The 11,645-nt window shown below is 37.8% G+C and overlaps 1 protein-coding gene across 7 annotated transcripts in view; it reads left to right on the top strand.

Moving 5' to 3' along the window:
• Positions 1-8,829: 8,829 nt before the first annotated feature.
• TRPM3 (transient receptor potential cation channel subfamily M member 3) overlaps positions 8,830-11,645 on the top strand; it is a 908,811-nt gene continuing 905,995 nt past the window's right edge. For 4 of the 7 annotated variants that reach the window (XM_031934064.1, XM_031934060.1, XM_031934062.1 and 1 more), the window contains exon 1: positions 8,966-9,148. In XM_031934064.1, the coding sequence (XP_031789924.1) occupies positions 8,966-9,148 (183 nt within the window). Of the gene's footprint in view, positions 9,149-11,645 lie in introns of all 7 variants that reach the window. The other 3 variants (XM_031934069.1, XM_031934067.1, XM_031934063.1) reach the window with 1 other exon arrangement.

Raw genomic sequence — 11,645 nt, 5'->3', positions numbered from 1 at the left:
ATCTGGTTGAAAAACACTGGTAAAAAATAAGAAATGAAGCTAACTCATCAATCAACAAATACTGAAGGATCACTTTGGCAGGTAACTTAAAAATTGCTTTATCATTCCCCTTTAGATAAAAGAAGTATTTATCTATAAAGCTTTCTTGAAAAAACAGTTTAAAGGATTATGACTTTTCCATTTGTCTTTCTCATTTTAGATATGCTTTTATTTTAACAAACTTGGCATCACCTTTCATCTTGCACATTGAACACCCTGATGAGTTTTTTTAAATTTTTAAATTTTTATCTATTTATTTATTTATTTTTTGAGACACAGTCTTGCTCTGTCGCCCAGGTTAGAGTGCAGTGGCATGATCTTGGCTCACTGCAAGCTCCGCCTCCTGTGTTCACGCCATTCTCCTGCCTCAGCCTCCCGAGCAGCTGGGACTACAGGCGCCCACCACCATGCCCAGCTAATTGTTTTTGTATTTTTTAGTAGAAACGGGGTTTCACCGTGTTAGCCAGGATGGTCTCGATCTCCTGACCTCCTGATTCGCCTGCCTCGGCCTCCCAAAGTGCTGGGATTATAGGCATGAGCCACCATGCCCGGCCCCTGATGAGTTTTGTTTCCATGTCACCAACCTGGACATAAAATGCTGCTAACCTTCTTTATTATTATTATAGCATAGAGCATATACATTTTCGCCAATGAGATGACATTCTCCACTGAATAACTGGAAGAACTCTGTATAATCTGGTACAATGTATTTACTTTAAAGCCTAGTTTAATATAAACCATTTGTTAATACCAAGTTTCATAGTAAGTACTGGAAGCTCTATGACCCAAGACTCCATTCACCAGGCAAAGACAATTTCAATGAAATACATTGTGTTCATGATAATAGCTTGTCTCAGTTTTAGCATATTGTTGATTTTGTTTCTTTTGTGGAAGTCAAAGGATATATGTGAAGCATTTGGGAATTTTAGTTAGTTAGTTGAGCCTCTGCTTCCAGACTCTATTCAGGTTCCAATAATGATTTTGTTCGAGTTGGAGGAAATGAATTTTGATAGTACATCAGAAATGAAAAGGTAACTAAGCCGCTACTTTTTGTTTAACTAATTGCTTTCACTTCATTCACTTTTGTACTTTGGAGGGGGAGAATGTAGAAATTTATTCTGTTTTGAACAGTGAAAAATATTTAACACTGTTGTGTTTAATATGCTCAGATTCAATGGCATATAAATAGTTCTTTTTAGTGTGAATAGAAATTGTGATTAAGAAATATGTGAGTTTTGTATGATAACTTCTATGTTCCCTTTTCATTCTGTTTTGCAGTGGATCAAATGACATTCCTGTTTGTCTTTCTGAACAAAATAGTTATGCAAATGGGCAGCTTGAAATTTTAGTTTTATAAGACCATTTAATGCACCTCCCTTTAGGAAACAAAACTAAGTACTGCACCTAACTGCTGAAGACATCACTGAATATGTTCCCTGATCTGTGTGATGCTTTGAGAAATTCATAATTCCTTAAAAATAAACAGGAAGAAAAAGTAACGACTTCTGCTATGCTCCTAAGACTGTGTTATTTTTTTTCCAAGATGACCTTTAATGTTTTTCTGCAGTTTGTAGTATAAAATAGAAATAATTGAGCTTTAGCACAAATGATTGCCTCATGTTCTAATGCTGTAACTCCAGGGCAAAAAGGAAACAATAGTTTAACTTTAGAAATTCCCAGGCTCTGGGCTCTGCACCCCTCCTTGCCACATCTGTGTTGTGCATCCTTCTCTATCAATCTCCTAGAGTTCTTGGGTCACACCTAAAAACTCCGGGCCTCGGAGAAGTGGTAATGAGTGATACAACTTAAAATATTAGTCATCGCAGGAGTGGCATTTTTTTAAAGAAGTAAAAGTGATAAATTGTAAAATTAGAAGTTCTGGTGTCTATGATGCCGGAAAAGCAGTTTGAGGAAAAATTTGGCCCTTTTAGGGAGGTAGCATCCAATTCATTTGACTGTTAACAAGATCAGTTCCTCATGGGGATAGTTGAATCTTCTACTGAATCTAAGTTGGTTAAGCTTAAACATCTTATTTTAACTTAAAACAGGTTACATGTATTCATTTCTTGGTCTAAGGATAAAGTCTTTTCTTTGAGAATGTTACTAGCAATTGAACTTCTGGTTTATCTTTTTGCATAAATCATATCCATCATTTGGATCTAGTTTCCTTTTCATTTTAAATAGAGAGATATCTTAAAGACAACTGCAGAGGAATCTGAGGGAAGCTGGCTTCTGTATTTTTTCTAGTCTATTACTGTTTTGTTGTTGTTGTTGTTGTTGTTTAAACAGTTTTCTTGTTCACATCATGTTATACCAGTATATAAAAAAACAAATTGAGGGGTGATTTTTTTTGGTCTTTTTTCTTTCCAAAACATTTTATTTGGTTTTCACAGAAATGCCACCTTTTTCTGTTCTCACCTTGCATCATTGTTCATAACATTTAATGAAATTGCATAATGATCACCAATACAACATACAAAACTGGGCTTGGAAAGAAACACAGTAGACCCCTGATAAATATATAACTTAAATGGCAAGACCACACACCAGTTGTGTGGCAAAGAATAGCAGATTCGTTATTAGCATTCGGAGTGTTAGGAAAAAGAGATCTGCTCTTCATGTATGTTAAATGGAAGTCAGTTAAAAGGTTTTCTTCTGTCTGTAAAAGCCATCGTCTCAGCTCATCTGGATTTTAGTAATGGAGTTTTGTATGGCAGTTTTCCAAATGGGCTCTTTTCTCCTATAATCTCAGAAGAGGTTTCTCAATATTTTCAAATTTTTCCCAAATATTTCTAAATTCTAGGAAGAAACAATGCCAGTACCTGCTGCTTAAAATGTCTACATTTTGGTTTAAGCAACTTTTTTTAACACAGACATTAGACTCTCTATATATTATATTATTCATATATAAGTATATATTGTATATTTATATATTATGTAATGTCATGCAAATTATATAAATTTAAAATGTATAAAATATACAGAGATGACTATAATATAATCAAAAGAGAACTTGGAATTGAGGGCTAAAAATCTGAGGTTCAAGTTTCGAACTTTCAATTATTAGTTGGGAGAACTTGGATCAGTCAGGTAACTATGTGCAGTCTGTTTCCCTTCCTGAAAATGCAGATAATAGTATCTACCCTTAAGTAATGCATGAAATGATCTTGACAATTTAAAATGTCACAGTTATATGAGAGTACATGCATCATGCATGGTTGTATAATATATAAATGGTTATGTAAGAATGTAAAAAGTAATATTATGTAAAATGATACTAGCATCAGAAAACACGTTTAAATAGGTTCTCTCTCACCCTACCTCTCTCCATCCCTCCTTTTGTTTCTTCCTTCCTTCCTAGTAAACGTTTTATTGAGGTAAGACACATGTGAAAAAGTACATTATTTATAATTGTGCTGCTCTATAAATTTTCCAGGATCAGTACACCCTTGTTACTACCACCAGATCAAGAAAGAGCACATTATTGGCACTCCAGGAGCCCTCCTCATTTGTCTTTTGATTGCTATAGAATGCATCCTCCTGTGGTAATCACTGTCTTGACTTCTAGTAGTATAGATTGTTTTTGTCTAATTTCAAACTTTATATTAATGGAATTTTCACAATATATATTCTTTTGTGTATATCTTCTCTTGCTCAATATTGTTGTTGCATCACCCATGGTTTTGTATGTAATAGTAATTCATTCATTCTCATCACTGTACAGATTCCACTGTCTCAATATACCATAATTTATTCATTTTGCTGTTGATGAACATTTGTGTAGTTTCTCGATTGGGAGTTTTACAAATAGTGCTGCTATGCACATTCTTACAGTCTTTCATTAATTATAAGCATGCAGATCTGTTGGGTATATACCTTGGAGTAGAATTGCTGGGTCATAGGGTATCCATATGATCAACTTTAGTAGATAGTGCCAAATGGTTTTCTAAAGTGGTTGTACCAGCATACACTCTCACCAGCCGTGTGTGGGAGTTCTAGTTGCTCCACAGCTTTGACCACATTTAGTGTTTTTCTGTTTCCTTAAATTTTCTGTCTGCAGAAATTTAGCCATTCTTATGAGGATTTTATGTCAATATATATTTATTCATTTATTTTAGAAATTATTTAGTAATAGATGGACATTTAGCTAATTTATACCTGTCTTTCTTTTCTTTTCTATTCTTCCTCTCCTTTCTCCCTAATTTTAATGGTTATATTATTTTTGATTCTTTTGTTATTTACCTTTATAATTTTATACCATTCACTTGAATCATTATCTCTTAATCCTGAAATAAGATTTTAGAAAACTATTTACCTATAGATTTAGAAAGGGAAATATATATATGAATTTATGCAAATGCATCAATGAACAATAAAGGAAAGCTTATACTAAAAACTCCTACAAATCATAATATCAGTAGGAAGGCTAGAGAATTGGAGGATTTTGCTGGGGAAATTTGGTTTGTTCTATGCTGAGAGAAAGGGAAGGAAGAAAAGTGAAGGAAGGAAAAGGGAGGAAGGGAGAGAAAGAGAGAAAGGAAGGAAGGAAGAAAGGAAGAAAAAATGAGAGGGAAGGAAGGAGGGTAGAAATGAAGGAAGAGGAAAAGAAAAGAGTGAACTTGTGTAGCCAGGTTCTCTGGCCTGCAGTGACTTCTGCTGGGAGGACTTGACAGGATATGTAACCATTGAAGATTTGTCAGCAGATGCTGCAGGGAATATATGAGATTTTTTTTTCCTAAATGGGAGTATAAATTTCCCATAACTACCCAGATAATTTCATCCACATAGATGGCCAATTTACTTAAACCAAGATAACTCCGTTATTCCTTTTCCTAATTAATAGTCATGGGTTTTGGGAGATGTTTTGCTTGAGTTACAGGAATAATTGTTTCAACTCTCATGCTTGTTTGGATTCTGTGGGTCTCAGCCCTCAGGTCTGCAGAAGAGAATTTAATTATGACTAAACACAAATTCTGCATCCAATCTCCTGCTTTGTAGGTATCGACTAATCCCACTTCACTGTGAGTCTAGTCATAGTGATTAAGCTTTTAGTGGATTCACAAAGTAGTCGCCCCAGATTCATTGAATACCCACCATTTTCCAATTTCTCTTACTATGTGAGGGTGCTGACTCTTACTCTGTTCCCCAATGCATGTAAGGACTTGACAGAAAAAGCCACACATTGTTTAGCTTAATAAAAGAGAAATTTTAGGGGACTTTAAATACCATCTCAAAATACTTGATGATTCTCATGAGGAACACATGTTTAAATAGTGTGACCTTCCCAGAATTTAAAATAAAGGTAGAAGGCTTGGGGTTCAGCTTAGTTTATAAGAATGGGCTTTCTAATGCTTAAAGCTATTTTACAAGGAAACGGTCTGCTTATGAGAAATAGGATATCTAATGTCAAAGGCTGATTGTGTAGGCAGAGAGCTAATGGTAGCTTGTTGGATTTTTAAAGTCAGATCTATTAATATCTATTTCACTCCAAGATTCTATGAATCAATATGCTGCATTACACTGAATCTGAGATACCATCTATGATAAAATGCATTCTGATTTCAGCGAGGTGTACCCTCTCTGAAAAATTGAAGGTGTTAAAGTTGATGAAATATGGTTTATATTCTCTTATTTCACAAGAAGAGATTTTTGGATCAACATTACTTTGTAGCTTTGGTTATTTTCTCTGTTTGCCCTCCCCTCTCATACTTTGCTGGGTTAAGTTAGTTCCTGGGTATACCTTTGGGTTTTCACGTCCTAGAGATAACCAAAGGAATATATATTTCCTATAAACTCTTTTGCAGTGAAGCACATGACTACATACCTAGAGCAAATGGGGTTTGAAGAGAGTTTCTTCTGATTATTGACTCATTAACAGACTAGTAGAACCACATAAACTTCAGATCAAAGAGTACCTAGGGCTAACAGAGGACTGTTGACATTTGATAGTGTGTTGAGATCTTTTTGTTGTTGTTTTTAGAATACTATTTAAAGTTTACTTTTCAAAATATTTCAAAATGTTATATTTTGATTGATCCATAAATAAAATTTATATATTTGCTTTTCATTTTACAAAGAATAGCTATTATTTAACAGTGTGGTAATGTTTGCTTTAATCTTATCCCATTAATTTGCACTTTATTTAATGCCTAGAGACTATGAAGAAAAAAGGTTTATGCCCTACTTCCCATTTGGCTTTTGAAATTTATTAACATGCATCTTTTGTAATTGCAGTGACTCTTCTCTAGTAAAGTTAAGTTGCTCTAGAAATGGCTTCTAGTGTGTATTCCAGAATTGGAATACTGGTGATTTTCAATGTGTTCTTAGCTTTGGTGCTGCCATTCTCCACTAATTTTGTAAAAAATATGATAGACTTTCACTTTAGTATTCCAGTTTCCAGCTGTTAAGAACTTCGGAAAGACAAATGAATATCAGAAGAGGAAAGGGTCAGTTTTCTGGTTGCCTTCAATCACATCTAATTTAGCCTCATGTACAGTTCCAAGACATTTTTGGTACTTGTCAAGTGCAAAAAAGAAATGCAGAGATCATCTTCAAACAAGATTTTAAAAACAGTGCTTTAAGATAAGGGCAATTGAAAGCTCATTTTTAGACCAAACAGCTAAAAAATATGACACATGCAGTCACTACTCATCATTAAATTTTTCTAAGTACATCTAAAAAACTCATCAGTTGCTCTGAGTATGCACTGATGTGCTGGAACAGTCTTTTATGACAGACATCCTTTATGGCAGGGTCATTTTCCCCTTCATGGGTGGATGTGGGTGAACCAGGGTCTCCTGGCTCTGCGCAGTGAATGTTCTTGGATGATATGTCTTGATATATGTGTGAAGGCCTCTCTTAGCTCCTTTTAAGGGATGTTACTATTATACCTAAAGAGTGAACTTTCAAGGCATCCAGGTTAAGACACAGGCTTTTCATCTCTTAGGGAATTCATTTAGTCATACCTATATACCCCTTTGTAAGCAACTAAAGGAAAAAGTAAATATTTACTTTAAGGAATAATATGCTGACTTTTATTCTACCCTCTAGTTGGTATTTGGTTTTCATACCTGTGTAATTTTATAAACTAAGCATAATCATTTTGATTTGTTTTTGTGAGGGGGAGGAATCTGGACTAAATTACGGTATTTCCATGAAATGCATAATAATTTCAGATCCATGAACTTAGATAGGGAGTGAGAAAATGTGAAATGGAGCCTGTGGTTTTCTCATTAAATAGCATTGTGTGTTGCAAACATTATTTAGAGTCTCATTTTGTTTAATATGGGTGTGTGATTTCTAGACACAGAGGGTTGTTTAAAAAGATAGGATGTATGCCCTGTGAGTCTCTTTTACTTAAAACGGCAGGATTAATATTCATGTAACACTACACACAGGTGCACAGCTGTGGGATTTTAGAGCTCTGTATTCCATTCCCGTAAACTAGCCAGTTTCAGAACCTTTGCTTAATCACATTGACCACTGCAACTCAGATTATGATTTTTACAGCTACTGCCACAACACCAATTTTCCCACAGCATTTCTCAGCCTCTTCCCTTCCCTCTTAATCCACCTTCACCTTTGCCTCCTGAGAAGACCTGGCAATATTCAAACAGGACAGAGAATGCTTGATTTCAGAACAAAATGAAAATACATCCGTTGCCATTGCAACAGATAAGCAACCAGCCGGCCCTTTTCAACTGGGAGCGATTTCAGGCATCACTCCCTTTAATGGTGAATAAAGTCATTGTTTTCAGGTTTTGTTAATTTGTGATGCCCCCAGCTGCCCTCTCTCATCTGATCAAGGGCATTCCTGAACATGTGGACAGCTCAGTCTGGTAAAATAACTGACACAAAACTCATGAGGGCCAGCCGGCTGTCCTAATGAGCAGAAGGCAAAAACATGAAAGAACAACAAGGTGCTGGGGTCACAGAATACACAACACACAGGAGCTCCACCACGAATCCGTCTCATGTCATCCTCGCTGCTTAACCGCCCAGGGTGAGAGGGGAAACTGAATATCCCATTCCTACCCCGGAGAGAGAAATGAGTTGATGTGTAAGAAGTGACAGCCTTCCCTTCTCAAGAATCCTCCTCTGCTTCAGCGCCACAGTACAGGCCCTTGAAGGCCCTTAATTGCTGATAGGGATGGAGCAGATAGAATCACCTTGGGAGTTTTTAAATATCCTGATTGCCAGGCCACATCCAGGCCAATTAAATTAGACTCTGAGGAATATCACCATTTAAAAAAGAGAAAGAGAAAAAAGATCCAGGTAACTCCAGTGTGCAGCCAAGTCTGAGACCCAGTGGGCTAGTCTGAGCAAGCTAGAGAAGAAATAAGTGCGGCGTCTGACAAGGAGATGAAGCTCCACTCTCCCCAAGGATACTTAGGAGCTAGTTGTTGCAAAGAGAAGAAAGGGAAGAAAGGGAGCAGGAAGAACCAAGTTGCCCCTTCCTGTCTTTTTTAAGTCAACTGGAGTCTCCACCCACCCAGTGTGGGTAACCTAGGCTTCCACCCGCAGGTCGGGTTGGGGGGAGGTGGGTCCCCAGGTCTGGGGGACTGGGCGGGGTGAGGTGACCGCTGGGAGCGCTACCCGGCGGCGCATCAGCAGCCTCAGGCGTGGGCCCTGCACTCTCCAGAGAAGGCGGCGGCTGCCGGGTGGAGAGCAATTTGGGGGCGCAAAAGAAAGCTGGCTCGGGCGCAGGTGGCGCTCGCAGCCCCAGCCCACATTTGAGCCAATCGCGGGCGCAAGCGCAGCCTGGTGGCGGCGGCGGTAACGGAGCGCGGGGCTCTGGCAGGAGCCGGCGGAGGCAAAGGCAGCGCCAACCGAGAGCCGCGCGCAGGCTGGAGGGAGATCCGCGGCGAGGAGCCGGCGAGAGCGCTCGGCGCTGGGCGGTTTCCTGGCCGAGGGAGGCTAACTTCTCATGGGGAAGAAGTGGAGGGATGCGGCGGAAATGGAGCGGGGCTGCTCCGACCGCGAGGACAGCGCGGAGAGCCGCAGGCGCAGCCGGAGCGCCAGCCGGGGCAGGTTTGCTGAGTCGTGGAAAAGGTTAAGTTCCAAGCAGGGGTCTACCAAGCGCTCGGGACTCCCGTCGCAGCAGACGCCGGTGAGTGGCTAGGGGAGAGCCCAGTCTTGGCTTTCCTTTCTCCCTCCGCACGAGACTCGAGCCCTTTCCATGGTGCTGAACTTGCCTCCTTAAGGGTATGAGCCAGGGAACTTGTGGCGCCGCTTCTAATGAAAGAAAGTGCTGGGGGCTGTGAGGTAGGGCGAGAAGGAACGTCTTCCTTCCTTTCAGCAGGGGAGGGTCTCCTGACGTATTCGCAAAAATTGAAAACATTTTTGAGAGGCGAGGGGGCTCGCTGTTAGATCATAAGAGTTTTGCAGTTAACAGAGCGTGTGAGACGTTGTCGAGTGTATTGTGACTCCTGTGTACGTTCCCAAGGGTCTGTCTGTGCAGCATGTCGAAGGTACTCGGCCTCCGCTGAATGAGGGCGGAATAGAAAGGGCAAGCCATATTTTTACTCTCTTAACACTTGCTTTTTCCATCCCACACCCCCACTATTTTAATGGGAGCGTTTAATTATTTACAGAATGTCATTTGCATACAGAGAATAGCAAGAATATCCCAGGTGCTTATAATCCCACTGCTTAACATATACAGCGTTCAAACAACAGTTTTCCCATGTGTCAGTTCCTCTTCACTGTCTAATTAGTGCAATAAAAGCACTCAAGTGAAATTAATATAGGCATCATATGTGTGTAGAGAAGTGCAGCTGATAAAAAAACTTCAGCTGCATTTGCATTTTTAGTATGTGAATATTACGTTTTCCTTTATCCCAGAGGGAGAGAACTCTGTTCTAGAAGAGAGTGCAAAGCCCTCCTGTTGCTCCTGGGGAAGGAGGATACACCACTTTTAACTTCCCAAACATCATTAAGAATACCAGCGTGTATGTGTGTGTGTGTGTGTGTGTGCGCGCGCGCGTGTTTGTGTATTTGTTTTACATCCAAAGGGCTTGACAGCAGATGTTGCATATTGAAGAGACTTTGATTTAATTAAAAGAAATAATGGTACGTAAGCATTGATCCCACAGCGTGATTAATGTTACCCTGCTCTGTTTTTGGGAAGTCGTCACTGAAGGATAAAAATTAATCCCCGAAAAGGAAGATGTTTAAACATCACTTCAACAGAATGTAATATAAACATTTAAAATTTTTGGTGTGTTTATTTTGGTTGCTTGTTTGCAAAAATGTTATGAAATTTCAGGTATTGTTCTCAAATAATGATTTTTGTGGGCAGGTTTTTTCATCTAAATCTGGGTATAGCACACGTAAAAAGGCAGGTGATTTTACTTCAGGTGTAGAAATAATGTTTAGAAATGTGGACTCGAAAATATTTTTTAAAAAGAATATTAATCTGAAGATAGGTTTTTCTGAAATAAATTATGTGGAAAATATAAAATTCATGACATCTGTTTTTTATCAAGTATATGAACTAAAAATTTAATCCTTTTTTAAATAGGATGTCTAAGTATTAATCTGAGGAACTTCTTATGCTGCATTTTTGATTCTGTTCAACAGGTGTGTGCAAAGTCAGTATCAGGAACATATAAAATCTTCATATAACTATGTTATAAGTTAGAGTAAATGATTGCAGGTTTGTTACCTAGAATAAAAATGTGGGAAAGAGCCTAAGAGGGTACCATGACAACCAGAGACATCTGGAAAAGTAACTAAGTCCTCCTGTTTACTGAGGGTGATGATGGTGCTGTAGTTCTCTGTAGTACTTGTTAATTGAAACATTAGTAATTCAGTTAAAAACCAGTTAAGGCAAAAGTCTGTGATTATTCTCACATTGCATGGCAAATTTGATACTGATTTTCTTCTGAAAACCTAATAATAAGTGCTTCTAGCTATAATTTTTAATTATCAGTAATTTAAGCAAAGATAGTGAGGTTTTGTAAATTTTAGAGCTAAGATGATGGTTTTGAACCAAGGTTTGATTCTATAGTTGTTAACAAAGAGTTTTGACTTCATTTGTGAGAAACCCAACTTATTTATGCAAACGGGAGGAAGGAAATCATAATGCTTATAGCAGACATGCTTATAAAAGTTTTTAATCTTTAAGGTAAGATTTTTTTCTCCCCCTTAAAGTGAGCTATGAAAAATAACCTATAAAGATTAAAGCAGTTAATATGATTAACGCTGCTTTTTATTTATTCTTATGAATAGGTAAAATATTCCATAATGTAGCTGTGAATCATATTCATTATGTGTTGTCCCCAAAATATTGTGGTATCCATCCTGACAAAGAAAATATGAGGGGTTCACTCTTTCTTTTGAAGACAAAATAGAAAAACGTAGAAAAATTTGATTAATAGTAAAACATGGGGGCTTTCATAAATCTTTTTTCTTTTGAGAATATAAAATAATTGTTTTTCTTAATGTGATATTTGTTACTCTCTTCTCTGCTTTAGTTGGATTCTTGAAATCATTTCCAGTTAAAGTTATTCCCAGGGAATGATATAGTCCATGACTCTGTTCCCAAGGGGAATGATTGTATTAGTTTTTTTTTTTTTTTTTTTTTTTTTTTTTTTTTTTTTTTT

The sequence above is a fragment of the Piliocolobus tephrosceles genome, chromosome 14 (assembly GCF_002776525.5).
Source record: "Piliocolobus tephrosceles isolate RC106 chromosome 14, ASM277652v3, whole genome shotgun sequence".
In the NCBI taxonomy this organism is placed as follows: Eukaryota; Metazoa; Chordata; class Mammalia; order Primates; family Cercopithecidae; genus Piliocolobus; species Piliocolobus tephrosceles.
Note: the sequence above shows the minus strand (reverse complement) of the source record. Positions and strands in the feature narration are given on the sequence as shown.